The 16,443-nt window shown below is 39.5% G+C and overlaps 1 protein-coding gene across 2 annotated transcripts in view; it reads left to right on the plus strand.

Moving 5' to 3' along the window:
• UNC5D (unc-5 netrin receptor D) overlaps positions 1 to 16,443 on the plus strand; it is a 341,781-nt gene that overhangs the window by 266,767 nt on the left and 58,571 nt on the right. The window contains exon 8 of one of the 2 annotated variants that reach the window (XM_075062773.1): positions 14,927 to 14,959. The exons of the other annotated variant lie outside the window; for it this stretch is intronic. Coding sequence (XP_074918874.1) covers positions 14,927 to 14,959 — 33 coding nt within the window. The remainder of the gene's footprint in view (positions 1 to 14,926; positions 14,960 to 16,443) is intronic. 2 annotated transcript variants of the gene reach the window in all.

Genomic DNA, 16,443 nt, shown 5'->3' on the forward strand with positions numbered 1-16,443 from the left:
AAACACGGATTTTTTTTATAAGACCAGTGAGACTAGTTTGGAGCTCGTTTTTCTCGCATGTCATCTCCGCGCTATATGAGAGGATCTTTCTATACTCAATGCTCTATATCAGTTTCCACAGTGTAGTACAAAGTTATACCAAACCAATAGGCACTTTATTGGTTTTGTTTGTAGTTAACATTGGTAGTTCTGAATGTTTAAAAATTGATACTTCTTGAATAAGGTCTGTTTATTCTCATTCTTTTCTTAAGCAATTGACCTGTAAGCCAACCTTGATACAGAGACTATTTAATTTCTTTTGTCTCTTTCTATATAAAGTTTCCTTTAATACTGTTGATTCATCTGCGTACTAAGAAAAGGGAAGGAATTCTCTTTGTGTAGATCATAGAGAAGGGGATCGTAACAGGCCTCAGGGAAAAGCGAGGGTGGAGGGAGATACTTAAACTCGTCGTGGTCGGTGTCAAGGACTTTGCAGGCAGTGTCTTCAAGGGGAAGCTGGAGGGGTAAAGAATGAAACAAGACAGAGTATCCTATTGTGTAAAACCTCAGGGCTCTGAAGTCTGGGTCCCCCAAGCGGATAGTTTCGGGAACCCGAGGATCAGGCCTGAGTTCTGCTGATGCAACGAGATATCAGATATACTAAGCTAAGTAACTTAAGCCATTAGATGGTTCATGCTAGCTTCTCATCTTAAACGCTAAGCTCAATCTAGTACGACAGCACGACATGGTCGATCCCGCGTGGTTGAAGAGAATCCAAGAAGCCAGTAGCGCAGTGATTACATACTTTTCTTCCTTCGCTAAGTGCTGTCATTTAAATAGTAAGGGTTAATCTTCTTTACCCTGTAAAAGGATGAACAAAGGGGAACAAACACCTGAACCAGAGACAGCAGAGACCTTGATTTTATTAAAGTCGAGGGAATGAAGTAACCTCGGCTTTTGATTGTTCCCTTCGCTGTGAAGTAAACAAGCTGTCTTCAACTCATCTCCTTCAAAAATATTCTATTAAATCATCTTGAGTAAACAATAAAAGGATACAGTAAAGGCCCTGTAATTCTTGGGTTGTATTACACATGCTTGTTGATTTGCTGGGATAGCGAGGATGGCTATATTTAACATCAGACTGTCACTCAATTTATTTATAAGCAGGAGCCCTGTACTGATCTTTAATGCATATTATGGTTCTAGTATTTTCTTCTTATATAAAGTTTCTTTTAAAACTTGTGGATTCTTATTCCTACAGTGAGTAAAAGGGTAGAAGAATTTTGGACCAAGCTCCTGTATATCTGTGACAGGCTGGTGGGGGAAGCCCAATTATGTTCTTACTTTCCATTGTCCCAGGCGGGAAAAAGCCTACGGACAAAGGGTGAATCTCTTGAGTGTAGTTCTGACTAGATTGAATGCATAGCCTGGGGAAGCTAGATTGCCTCTCTGGTGTAATTCAAGGAACAGTCCAGAATGACAGAGAACAGATACAGCGAATTTCAGAAGCTTGGGTAGGACGGCACGGTAGCAACCCACCGCCTCTCACTCTTTCCCACAGATCCCGTTTGTTTTATAGATCAAGGACTTTAACAAAGAAAATCTCATTTCTGGGGACCACCAGAAAATGCAAAGCCTGTCACAAGTACGGTTGGGTGTTTCCAACAAAGTACATCAGGGAATGCTACTTAAGCTTACCATGCACTATAAACTCGGCTTCAATTTCGCTGTGAACAGAAACAGCAGGTTGAAAGTCTTCTACGGAGGGATGGCAACGGAAATCCCATATAGATCCGTTCTTGTGAAGGTTGCCAAAGAGTAGGCTCAAGTCCTCAAGGTCTGGTCAAGGCCCACTCCACCACCCACCATAATTGAGGTGTCCCCACTCAGCAGTACGTGGATATCTGGTCCTTTCATGACGAAAGACACGCACAGGGGAAAAGCATACGCTTGACTTTCGTGCGACTGCTTACGCACGGCCAGAAGCAGTGGCCTAGGTAACACCTAGACTAACAGCGGTGCCAGTGCCTCTAACGAATTGGCCGGGTATGGTGTCCCTCCGATATCCTTCCCGATTCAGGTCTAATTCCTGCAGGCACACCATGAAAACCTGTGGAAATCATTGAGGTGAAACACTTGCTGCCAAACGCCCATACCCAATTTCAAACCAATGCCTGTGGAAGGTTAATGGAAGCTTGGGGCCCATGCATCCGTAATTCGTAAATGAATACTCCATACGACTGGACCTAAGTTGTTGCAGCAGTTGCTTCTTTGCTTACAGGCTGACCACATCCCAGTTTAGGTTTCTCACCGTTGAACTTGTTATGCCATGAGCAGTAAGGGGCAATTACAGTTTGGTGAAACGCAACATGGGAGGTACAGCTATCTCACAGGAACTAACATCTGTATGAGTTGCTAGCAACGCACAACACATTCCCCACTTCTTTTAGCCTCTCGCTACAGAAAACATCGTAAAGAGAATACTTCGAGGAAGAGCAAAAGGTGACGATAACATAACATCCAGAGACCGTCTCTCAAAGACAGAGACTATAGTTAGTTCTTGAAGGCCCGAACAGACCATAAGATGGAAGCAATCATGGGAGGCGCTCACCGCGGTCAAAGAACCTAGGACTGTTAACTATCTCATAAATTTCCCAATTCCCTGCCCTCACTAAAACCACAAATGATCCACGATGTATATATCCTCAAGGCTTTATCCAAGAGACTTACAGGTTCGTTTACAGCCAGGAGCAGAGGACTCGGATGGCCTCATACGGACGTCATCATATGGCAAAAGAAAGGACCGGGGCCGTTGCGGAAAAAGAAGGTTGAAAAACCAAGACCCCCTCAACCACACCCTGGAAAGCCAGCTGCAGTCGAGCAACAACAGAGCTTGCACCAGCTTCGCAACCATTGGTCACTCGAGCCACTGCCAGACGGATCGAACGGGCAATAACCACTCCATTGACACAGGAATCGCCATAATCCAATTAAGAACACTACCAGCACCGGATATCTCCCAACGCACACAATCTGCAAGCTGGGAGATCCAACATCTACAGGAGTACTAAAACGCTCATTAAACTACCAGTGCATCTGGCATCTCCAGTTGGTTCTGTACCGCAACCAAGCATGGGAAAACGCTTTGCTGACTACTTGTATACTAAATAGCAGTAACGTCCGTGCCGACAACTCCCAATGCCACGCCGTGACCTATTGAAACGAATATGGGACATGCCGACCAGTTCGATCCACAATGCTTAACCAAAGTATCGGCAGTACGCTAGAGGTAACACGCAAGGAAAGGTCGCATATCTACACGCTTACATCGGGTGTAGAATTTAATTAACTCCTTATGGATGGAAAGCACCCCCCACGTCCAGAGGTCGTAATGGTTTTATCTAGCAGGACTGGAAATATTGCAGTTCGCACTACTGATGATGTGACCATTTTTCAGACTCCTGGCCGAAAACATACCTAGTACATCCAAAATCGCTGAAAATGTCCTTTGAAGAAACGCTATCAGCAGTCCGGACTACGTTAAGGTGCTCAAAACAGTCTGCAAATAGCCAAAAACAGAGGACCTTATCCTGGACACCCGAGGTGGTAACGAATCTAAACACCCCAACGCAGGCCAAGGTGGATGCTATCATTAAATGCACTGTCCTAAGCAAAGAAACAGGTCCAATCCTTCTAGCTTGCAGACATTAGCATGGCGATTGGTACACACTAATCAGCAAATGCTGGCCCCAGATCGAGACCCACCTGACACCAAAAAGATACACAAGCAAAATATCCAGTCTAAACTGACCTGATCAGTGTCAGGAGCCTCTACACCAACTTAAGCGACGCTTCACTTCTAGACCCTGTGCAACTGGCTCCACTTGACAAACATCCTATAATTCACAGATGCACGACGTCACGAAGGAGCAGTTTCATGCAGGAAAGGACCGACAATTCCATCCATCGTGTTTCTCAGCAGCAAACTGCTGAGATGGAAAACACTGTCAGATACATGAAAGAATGCTCATGCATTGTGTACCGCCTGAAAAAGCTACCCATAATGTTGGGACGGGCGGTTCAGCTAACAAACTGAGAACCAATGCTGCGCTAAGGTGGCTTCATTCTGCCAAGGGAACACAAAACTCGTATGATGTAGCCTTCTCCAATGATTTGATGAAATTCAAACACATTCAAAGGAGCTTCTAAACAAGAGACTGATGTACATCTCCCCGAGAGTTTTCCCAGAAACTCTGTAAAAAATTGTCCTAACCATGTAGACAGTCTTGTAGTTACATACATGTAAAATCGAAACCGTGATGTGTATTAAATTGTTTATATAGTCAAAGGTTCTAGGAGAAACACACCAGCTGATTGTTTCCCACTAGTCGTGATTGGGGCGCTACTCATTAAACAATAGCTAGTAATGTTTTTCAACCTGAGAGGTTACAAGGGAACCAACACATACCAGAAGACAATCAGGAAACCGGGATTTTTAAAAGCTCAGGAGGGAAATTACTTGTGCTTTTATCCGCCTGGCTAGTGAGAGGGACGTTCTATCTCAAGCTTCAACTCTTGCAGTTCAAAGTTTTGTGAGACAAAGAGAAAAACACCAGGCTTTTAATTGGTTTTGTTTTTGTATTTACATGTGTGTAGTCGAAATGTAAAAATGTATACTTTTTTGAATAAGTTGGTGGTATCTACATTGTTCTTAAGCAATTGACCGCTTATGTCAACGTGATACAGAACGATATCAGTGTTTTCTCGTCTTGTATATAAGTTTCTTTTTAAGATCTGTTTGAGTTCTCGGGTAGGCATAAGGAACGAAGGAAGGAGAAATTCTCTTGTGTTACGATCTACGGAAATGTGATCTGTACCAGCTCAGGACAGAAGGAGGTGGAGAGGAGAGATACTACTCTCAGTGTGTGTGTTCCAAGACTTGAAAGCGTGCATTCGGGAAGCGTGGAGGTGGAAAAAAGACAAGGAGGAAGTAATTTTCCTTTGAAAGATACTCAGATCGAGTCTGTAAGCCCCCAGTGATGTTTGGAGACTCCCTCCGAGGAGCCAGGCCTAGAAAATTCTGGCTGGAGCCCAATATCAACTAAGCAATTAAGCTTAGAGATTCATGCTAGCCTTCTCATTTATGAACTCTTATAGGTCAATATCTAGTAGGAAACATAGACAACAATTACAGCCATTGTATCGCCCTCAGACATACTCTGACAGTCACACCAGGGTAACAGCTTGTCTATTTTCAGTAGGACACACATAAATCAATGACTTGTAATGATACAGAGGAAGATGTGCAACATAAGCAAGCGTCGTGGGAGAGGAGTCATCACGTTACTAGCATAGCGGGAAGAACTATGAGCATCTATATCAATCTCAAGGCTGATCCTTACAAAAAGCTGAATAGAATCCTGATCAATAGCCTTCTCCACTACTATCTACTATCCTCAGGAAAACAGATAAATTAAATTCCTGCTATGCCATGTTTCCTGATTGGTCCTCTGGTCAGGTGTTTGGTTCCCTTTGTTAACCCTTTACAGGTGAAAGAAACATTAACCCTTAGCTATCTGTTTATGACAACTGTGCACTGCAGTACGTACCGGTGTTTATGGCAGTCATGAAGGTGGCTTGCTAGCTAGTCTATGGTCCTCATCACTGTAGTAGTATCGGGATATTTCTCACAGAAAGTGTCCCCAGTGGCTGCTGTTTTTACTGAAGTTTTACTAGAAAGGTAAAGGGAACCGCTCTCGCTTCAGGAAGCTGCATATGATAATTCCCTCCACTTACACTCTGCAGTATAATACCAGTACCTTGCCCAAAGTATCCCAGGACGTACATATGCATTAAAGATGGAGGGACAGAGATGCCTCCTAGAGTTATCGTGACAGTGTGGAAAGGAGCTAATTGCCAGAGGGGAGGTTAAATTTTTCCGAAGAGCATATCTCAAATACCAGTGCTTGATAAATTTATCTGTATTGTTTATGGTAGTTTCATAATCACAGAGCAAGAATACAATCTCCTTGTGGTTTGCACAGGGTCGAGCACAATGGGGCACAGATCCTGACTGGGGCATTTGAGGATTGTTATATCAGTAATAGTGTGTGTTATCTGACAGGTCTCTATTGTTTGGCTTTTCCAACCATTTCCAAAGGGTTAATTTCCCCTTTCTTAGACATTCCAGTTCTTTCTGAGCAGTCCATCTAGTGCAATCCGTAGCCTTGTCTCTTAATGCCCCTGCCAGAAGAGATTTTATTACAATGAACCCTATCATGACTGTCTGAAGTGAATTATCACTTTAATATTGGTGCAAGTGCCTCTTAGATGTTGCAAGAACACAGAAACTTAGGTCTATGCCAGCCAAGTGTCTCCTGAGGATGACACCTGATACTTGATATTGACTCCAGGAGTTTTTAAAAACATGTCTTCAAAAAATGCACTGGTAAAGCTGGGCGGAGCTTTGCGTAGAAGCAGTGATCTCAGCTACAAGAGACTCTCCGCAGACACATTTCTATGGTTAGGGGAGGGGGACTCTGTCTCATATTATATTTGAATTCTATCCTGGACCTAGCAGTGATACATCTTATAAACTTGGACTTGTTGCTTAGCTTCTGTACTTTCCCAGTTCTCAATTTTAGGAACAGCTGAAAACCAGACACACTTCAAGTGGGAATATTTTCCATATCAAAGAACAGAAGTCTATAAGATTCTGCAGAGTGAATCTCACACACTTAGGCACCTCAGTTAATTGACTGAAAATGTGCTCTGTGAGTTCAGTTTCTCTTAATGACCTACCTTTAGCTGTAATATATGCATCTGCTGCTGCACCCTGTAATATGACATTCATACTGGAATCTGTATGGACTGTACCTTCAGAGAAGAGCTTGATTGTAAGTCCTGTTAGCAGGAACAGAAGGTTCTTAGGAGGTGGGCAATTTGGAACAGTACATTGTATCTAATCTCATAGAAAAGAGAGTTTGACTCTTTCCACTTGTTCCAGCAGCTCCAAACACAGTAGCTTTGGGTCCTGAAGATAGAGCACATTTCCTTTAGAAGGGATCAGCATGTTTGGTTTTACAGAGATCTGAGTTGAGGAAATTGCACAATTGTGATTGAAAGCAAAGAAACTTCCGACTGTAAAGAACTTGTTACCAATCCATCTTCCTTGTCAGGAAACAAAGACACAATAATGTTTTTTAAAAAGTGACTTATGCTCCAAGACACAAATAAGTCCATTGATTACAGATATCGGTAGAGTACAGCACAGCCACTGTATTTACTTTTTCTCTTATTAAATTTAAGTGAAAGGTGTCATATTGACAACCCTGGGCAAGACACAAGTTCTCTATTTATGCACAGAATGGATATGGTACAGCTTTAACTGGTTTTGCCTTATTCACTCTGCTACCCTGTTAATGTGCCGCCAGTGCTTACCAGGAGGAACTCTTAATTCTCAGAGATAAAAGGAGGTTCGTATCCCAGGCCCATTCAGTCTCCAGGCAAAGGGATCAGTTAATGTCATTGATGGTGGTTTTAACTGAAAACTGGAAAGGAACCCAGCAGCTCCTTTCACATGAGTTGCCAAATTGCTGACACATGGCAACAACCTTTGTTCAGTAATGACCTGGTTTATTTAGTGTGGTGTTTGGTTAGTTGATTTTACTTGGTTTGTAAATTCTCTGGGGCAGGGGCCATCCTCCTGTTCTGTGTGTGTAGGTTGCCTAACGTAATGGGAACATGGCCCATGCCTGGGCCCCATTGGTGCTACTGAAATACAAATAATAATTTTAGAATGTCTACCTCATCTGGCTAATTGCATCACAGTAAAAAAAAAAAATGCATTGCCAAACTTTACTGTAATTATTTTTAGGCTGTCTTGCCTTTTCCCACAGGATTCTAGTACTTCCATGTGGCTTAACATTTAAAGAGACATTGACTCTATACACTCAAGTGTTTGTATAATTATTTTGCTTGAAAACAACACCACAAACTCTTCTACCAAGTAATTAATTAAATAGAGTGGGCCTGAGAATAAATCACTTGTAGCATAGCAAAAATCTTCTCCCTCTGAAGCAGATCTTTTTTTGCAGAGAGGACTTTGCATCAGTAAAGAGTGTAATGCTGTTGCAAAAAAAATCAAATGTAATTTTGGGTTGCATTAGCAGCAGCATAGCCTGCAAGTCATGGGAGGTGATAGTACCGCTCTACTTGACACTGGTTAGGCCTCAATTGAACTACTGTGTCCAATTTTGGTCACCAGTATATAGAAAGGATGCAGAGAACCTGGAAAGGATCCAGAGGTGAGCAGCAAAGGTGATCAAAGGGTGGAATGGAAGTCATAGGAGCAAAGGCTGAAGGAACTGGGGTATGTTCAGTTTGGAAAAGAGGAAATTAACGGGGGATATGATAGTGGTTTTCAAATACTTGAAAGGCTGTCATGAAAAAGATGGCAGGACCAAAGGCGCAATAGATTCAAACTACGATGTAGCCGATTGAGATTAAATCTCAGAAAAAGCTTCCTAACTCTAAGAACAGTAGAATAATGGAACAAACTGCCCCAAACTCCTTCACTGGAAGTTTTCAAAAAGAGGCTAGATAGCCATCTGCCTTGGATGGTTTAGACACAACAAATCCTGCGTCTTGGCAGGGGATTTGAACTAGATGACCCTTGTGGTCCCTTCTAACCTTATGGCTCTATAATTCTATGAATTATAATGTCTGTAAAATAGTATACACACAGAATTTGAATGAGAAACCTTAAAGGGGCATTGTGAAATAATTTTGAATCTCAATGCAAGCTTTATTTAAAAAGAAAAATTGGGTGGTAAAAACCTTATGTGAGTAATTTTTTATCATTTTAAAATATGTGAATGAGTGGAGGTTTGTTTGTTGGTATTTTTGGGGGGAGGAGTTGTTAAATGATTGTTGGGAGCAAGTCACAATAAGAATTGTTTCTATTTCATGTATTTGAATGAGCACAAGTAAATGAAATTTAGCATAGTGTTCAGTGCAGCTTGGACAGTGAAAATGAACTAGTTATTTGAAAAGGATATATGGGACGAATTGTGAAAAGCAAACTAGATTACTGAAATTAAAAGGAGTTTAAAGTAAGAGAGTATTAGGAACACGTATTGAAATCAAAGTGATATTATTTAAATGATCAGAATTAAACTCTCGACTGGCACTGATTAATGCCTAACCTGAAAAAATATCTATAGTTGGTTGATTTACATGCAAATCTCTCATTGTATAGATTATGGTTTCTACACCTTTTGCAAGGAGAAAAGGGAGCTGAGGAAACTGTAATTGCTCATTTCTTTTTGTTGCACACACTAGTGATTGCTAACCCAACATTAGGGTCAGAAATGAGTCTCTAGGTGTTGAATCAGAGATTGAACAATTTGGGCTCAAGTCTGTTCTCGGTATTAGCATCCTATATAAGGAGTAACTGTACTGAAAGTTGATGATGCCAAGTTGTTGTAAGAGAGAGGAGACTGAAGGCCACTGATTTAAAAGAATTTATTCCAGGTTTATACCAGTGGAGCTGAGATCATCTCTGGCTCATTATGTATTTTATTTTTTAAGTAGGTTGCTCTCCTGGTTTTGATGGAATGGAAGGTGGCGGGAAGCATGTGTTTGCTCCCAAACTTGAATCTCCATAAATGTTAGTTCAATTAGACTGAAATATTAAGTGTGTCTTGTTCTTTCATCTTGGATTGAGATATCATTACTCCTTTATGGGTCATGCTGTATGTATATAGTTATGTCAAATTATTTTTAGGGCCCTAATTGCTTTCTCAGCTAATAGGAGTTGATGCAATTATCCCGTCTGGTTTTTATTTTCCTTCATGTTCCAATATATGTCTTTCCAGCTCTGCTTTACATCCCACAGGGAATTGTGAAGGAAATGCAGTGCAGTGCTTCAGAAAACTAATCTCTTGGAGGTTATTTATCTCAGGCACAACTTGTTAACTTTGTTCCTTTCATGAGGCAAAAATAGAAATGAAACATTTCTGTGGTTAACAAGTATGAACTCTTACGAAGGCAAGGTTGGAAACCTAAATTGCAGATAGTATATAGCCCCTAGCAGTTCTTTCCAGGTAGGAACAGTTCTAATCCTTAGAAAGAATTTTCAAACTTTCATTCATAAAATGAAAATTTCAGTGACCAGATGGGGGTCAACTCTCAGGTTCTTGGATCAGTCCCAGACAGCAGGTGCTGGGACTGATATAGAGGAAGCATCTTTCAATCCTTAAATACATCCTTCCTCCCTAGCCTCATCTGATTCTCAGTTGGCTTTAGGTAGATGTCATGAGAGTCCAGTTCTCAGCTGAAACAACAGTTCTCCAGGAAGTGAAATCTTTGAGGTGGAACAAGGAATAAAGTAACAGACTAAGGACCTTCCCTCCACAAAAATGAATCCATACCATGTTAACACACAAACTTGGGACAAACAGTAGTGAATATGGTTTTCTGAAGATGTCTATACTTGTTGCTCACACAGCTCTCATTTAAAATAAGTAAGAGCAGCAAGACTAAATATTAGCTATTTAAGGGGTCTGAAAACCCTGGAGGGAGACTGAATGATTACAGTAAACTGGTAGGGTTAAAATGGGGCTGAATTAGCAGGAAACTATTCCACTATTCCATTTCACCACTAGAAAAGGTCTCCCGGGGAAGTTTGGAAGCTTGCTTGTGGTGTTTTGTCAGGGAGACAGCCTAAGAGAAACATAGGTGCTGGAAATGGGGAACAAAACTAACCCTTTTCCTCAAATTCCCTTGACATTTACCAAACTAAACCCATTTTTTTGGATCTTGACGTAAATGTGTTATTCCAGAATTCATTTTTCCCTTTCCATTAGGAGCACAATACTGGGTTTACACAATGCTGACTAGTATGAATGTTGATAATTGAAAGGGCAGTGTAGAATGAGCATGGCTGGCATATTAGTAGGAATTCTAAATATAAGTGCATATGAACTTATCAAGTCCTAATTCTTGGTGTCATTTCGATACACACCTTCTGTCTTTGCTGGAGTCTACAGTATGTCTGGCAAATGATTGATCAATCTGCCTTCAGCAATACAGTATTTTTTTCTGCTTTTCAAATTCACATGAATTGCAGATTGTGCTTAACCATTTCAGCCATCTGGAAAGTTAAAATTACTTTGTGCTAAATGTTTGCATAAATAAGTATTATAGAAGACGATGTTGGAAAATAATTTCTTGATCATTTATTCTATTTGACTTCAGTAGCACAGAATTTTTCTGTATACTAAACCCATAAATTTTTGGTTCAGTCTCCTCTTAAATACTTACTGTTGGGGGGTCTCATCAAGTACCCATATCAAGTTGCCCCATAATATGTGTGGTAATATACCTTACAGTGTGTGTGCGCGTTTTGGCAATATTTGCAGACCAGTCAGTCATAGCCAAAGTGCAAAAATTTCACCTGTTGTCTGTCATGGAACATGACATGAAGACCTATATTAATGCAAAATTCATACACGATAGGTCAGGAGGAGAAGTTTACAGGAAGAACTTCATAGGGTAGTTGGGAGAGACCAGAACAGTTGTAGTTAAAAAATTAATTGTCGGGGTACAAAAATGTCCAGTGAAGATGTGACTCTAAAACAAGCTTTCAGACCAAGAGCAGCAAATCAATGAAATATGTGTCAGCTAAATGAAGGTTCATTTCTACATTTGTGCCTAATCTTCTTGTCTAAAAGGACACCAGTTTTTTAGTAAAGATACAACATGATGGGGAATGCCTGGCTGGCATTACAAGTGCAGAAGTCATGCACTCATCCATTTTCTTTCAGTTTCTAAAAATTAGATAGCAGATTGCCTTCCCCTCATGAACAGAATGAGGGTGAAGTTTTGTTTTTGTGTGTGTGTGTGTTTTAATTAGAAAAGGTTTCCATAGCATTGCTAAGCTTAAGAAAAACAGAGATTGACTTGTGAAAGCAAAAATGACATCACTTTCGTTAGAGCCAGTCTTAAGTTTTTGTCAGTTTCTTGTGCATGTGTTGCTTATTTCAGTGGTCATTCCATACTATTATTCTCGATTGTATAGTTTCCTTGGTGGGTTTATATGTAGAATCCATCAAGAAGGATTGATTGTGTGTGTGTGTGTGTGTTTTATTTTTATCTATTTGCTTTAAAGTTACATATTTTATCGTGGGAAAAAAACATTGATTTTTTTTCCGAATGCCCACAAAAGTTTGCCAGGTTACAAACAGATGCACTACAAGTATCCTTTGCCAGTGCATCATAAACACCAAAACATTCTGCTTCTCCATACCTTAGCCAGCCAGCCAACCATGTTAAATCTGGCCAAATGGCTTCTGGTTCTGCCATTTAGCAGGAGGAGAACACCGAACTCATTTTATTTCTAATAAGATCTACTGTAGATTGTAATCTTTGTTTGCAGGAGGGGAATGTTTGTTTCCATCTCAAATTCAGTGATTTGTGGTTCATTCACCATCTATGCACCCAATTTCCCATCATAAAACTTTTTAAAGGAAAACTGTGCCATAGGGGGTTAGCATTTAATTACAGGGCATAAAAATGAGACTTTCAAAACGAATAATGGTGGACTTCCCTTACTAGTTTTGGTTAACCATTGTAGCACTGACTCTTTTTATTGTCAATAAAAATAACAGAAACCACCTCACAACCAGTTTCCTTTCTTTGTCATGCGTTCAAATGGTCCTTCTAGACCAGTGGTTCTTAACCTTTACTGCAGCCTGCACCCCTTTGGTTCTCAAAAATATATCTAGGTTTAAGGGGTGCGAGAACATATTTTTGTTTGTATATTACAGCAATCATTAAAAAAGTATAATGTTAATAAATACACAGGTTTCATGAAACAAAATAGTTGTACTTACGTGCCTGTGCTTCATTTGTGTTTCTGATGATTTATCTTCTAAAAAAATCTGGCATGTCTCGCACCCCCAGAAAGGGCATCTCGCACCCCAGGTTAAGAACCACTGATCTAGACTGTTAACCTGACTCTGACGATGGCTAATACCAGTTGCTTCAGAGGAAGAAACCCTATAATGGAAAATTATGGAGTAGCTCACTTATTGAGAAAGTTTTCCCAATGCCAGGAAGCTAGAGAGAGATTTATATCCATACCTCTATTTCATCCAAGTCATATGTGTCTTTTTAAAATCCTACTAAGCGCTTGGCCTCAATTATATCTTCCAGCCATGAATTGCACAATTTAGTTATGTACTGATTATAAAAAAATACTTTAATGAAAGTTACTCACATAGGTAGTCTCTCTGAATTCTATGAGATATGGGCAGTAGGAGTGGGTCCTAAAATGCAGTGCTTGCTCTGTGTGTGTGTGTGTGTGTGTGTGTGTGTGGTGTGAAAGAGAGACCAGCACCATTCCTAATATAACAAGGCAATAAGCACAGTAATTTCTAAAATCTGTAAGGAAATTAATTATTATGTATTGTGTGAATGATTAGTATAATATATACTTATACACACACACACGCTTGTCTATTTGTGTGCTGCATATACAGACACACAAGAATGAATATTAACCATGTATGTACTTTTGATAGCTAAACAAATATTAAAAATGTAAAAAAAGAGAACCGATTAGTTATTAATTTCATTAATCATCTTTACATTGAGAAATATAGATGATTCTTGACTAACTTCATCTGAGCTTGCCAGTAGTTAGTTAAGAGTAGTGAAGAGAGTGTGTTGTGTGTGTGTTGTGTGTGTGTGTGTGTGTGTGTGTGTGTGTGTGTGTGTAAGTAAAATAACCAAGAGAGGTAACAAAGAAACTAAAACAAAGAACTGAAATGACTGGAAAAAACCTTGGAAGAGACTTCTTTTAATGATGAAGGAATATATGGACAACATAAAAAAGTTCATATTGTCAGTGTTTGGGGGCTTTTCCTCACACTTTTACTTCCTTGGTCCTTCTCGATGACAGTAGCAACATACCTGAAGCAAAGGCGCAAACAATTCGATTTATTGGGGTGAACTTCCAGCAAGCATGTTCCAGTTTCCTTCCTAGTGTCCCCCTTCCCATCTCTGACACCACAGAGCCCTGCCTGTGTCCCTGTTCCTGTTCCCATCCTCTGTTCCCATTCCCCTTTAGCAAACAAATGATCCCGATCCCCCATCCCAGTCCCTGTTCCCATTCCCTTCCTCTCTGATTGACTGCAAAACTAGAGTAAAACCTGCGTTTGCTTAGCTATTTTCTTAACAATCATTTTACTGAAATTTAACTAACCTAATTCCTAACATACTGATCATGGTTATTTAACCAATTTATTCTACCACCTTCATTGGTTTCCCCAACAAAATTAATTATACAGGACACAGAAACAATCACAAACAGACAGAGACCATGCATAAACATACAAAACTAACAGAAGTCAGGATTTCACAACTACATCTATACAACATAAGGTTTCCAGCTGTACTATTGATAAGTGAGTTCTTGCCAGCAGGATGCAATCAAACTAAGTTTCCTTTTACATCTTCTAGGCTCTTCCCTTTCTTTGGAGGTGATAGAATATCAGGACAGGATTGTATTCCTAATAGCCCAATAGCACCTTATTTCAATGTGACTAGTTTGGAATGTGAGGATGTGACCATACACTTCCCAGTTTATGGCTACCTAACTACATCTTAGCTGAAGGCTTTAGCCTGTCACAGTAAGAAAAGGCCATTACACAGATAGTGATTTTGATTCTTTCTTTTATACCTCTATAACTAGCTTAGTGATAAGAATACACCTAAATTCTTAAAGTATAGGCCTTTGCAGACAGGCCTGAATATCTATATCCTAACAGTCAGCAAACAAGGAGAAAACATTTCATTTATAGAGCGAGACAGAAAGTGATATGGGAAAAAGATACACTCCATGTAAATTTATTAAGTGCAACTTTCTCTCTCTCTCTTTTAGATAAAAAACCTCTTCATGAAATAAAACCCCAAAGTAAGTTGTTTTTTGTCTTGTAAATATATATATATATTTTCATTTTCTCTTTCATTCTGCTTTATTTGTTTAGGAGCTAAATAAAACAAAGTTGTATGAAAGGCAAATGGATTAACAAAAGCCTCTTCTTAGTAATCATAGATTTTAGATTAAATATAAAAAAGTGACTATTCTTCAGCAGTTATGAATCAAATCGTGGGCCCTTTCTGCAGTAATGCTTATCTTAGAATTGCTCTCTTGAGGTCTTTTGTGGTTTTATGGTTGAAACTGGACCAAATAAAAAATGTCTATATAAATGAAAGTTTTTGCCCAATCAGATGAAATTTTTGAGTTTTCAGGTTTCCCTTTTTACAAAAACACCCTCAAATGTCTAGAATTTCAGTGAAGACATTTTGATTATATTTTTGACCTAATTATATTGTGGGGAAAAATCTGTTTTCTGAGAAGCACTAGTTCAGAGTCTGAATGTGTGAAAATTTCTTTTAATTCTTCCAGTGAAATGATTCCCTATAAGTGCATATTATTTATTTGAAACTCCCAGATATAAAGGCCACATTTTATAATGGGTCTAAGTGAATTAGGTACTTAAATCCCATTTAAAATTTACTGAGGTTTGGTCATCTATTTGGCAATCCCAGCCCAAGGTATATATTCTTAGGAATACATAAAGTAGGCTTTAGATGTAAAATTGACGGTCAATTTTCATGGGACTTCATAAAGAGAAGTTCAGTAAACACAGTTCAGAGTATTCTTCTATGTTAAAACACAGGGATTTCTAACCAAAATGATTCTTTCATAATGCATCTCATCCACTGATACTCATTATATCCATGCAGATTGAGGATATATAACTTAGTTGCAAACGTAATGCAATAAGAGTAATAATAAAGAAGAATAATTATCCTCCTAGATAGCTGCCCTCTTGGCAGGCTGAAGAACTTGGACTTCAGTTTCTCACCTTGTAACACATTGGAGTTCTGTGGTGTCCTACATAACCATCCTTATTACGTTTTATTGCTTGTATTGCACAGAGTCCTTGAATAAGAGCGTTTTCCCTGTGCTTTTTCCAATCATGAAATATTTCTATGGTTATTGAAAATCAAAAGCAAACTGTAAAACATTCCATGGTTGGCTTGCATTTTCATGCCCTTCTAAATTTCTCTTAATGGGACCATCCTCGTTTTGCCCTGTACTATTGATCTATTTTGTAACTTTATCTTGAGCAATTGCTGCATTTTTATCTATGCACCTCCTTCTTAATTATTGGATCCTAAAAGAGAATCCATCAAACTGCTTTAATTTCAGGTTTATTAAAAATAAAACCTTAATGGGAGTCAATTTTAATGCGTGAGGCTCCTAGTGGAATTAAATGGTGTTTCTTTAAACTGTGAGGCTAGAAGTACATTATGTAAATACAGCTTGTTGCTGTTCAGTGAAAATAGGGGCTTAGTTTAAGACTACGTGAATCATTGATGTGAAATCAA

Source organism: Chelonoidis abingdonii, chromosome 2 (genome assembly GCF_003597395.2).
Source record: "Chelonoidis abingdonii isolate Lonesome George chromosome 2, CheloAbing_2.0, whole genome shotgun sequence".
NCBI lineage: Eukaryota > Metazoa > Chordata > Testudines > Testudinidae > Chelonoidis > Chelonoidis abingdonii.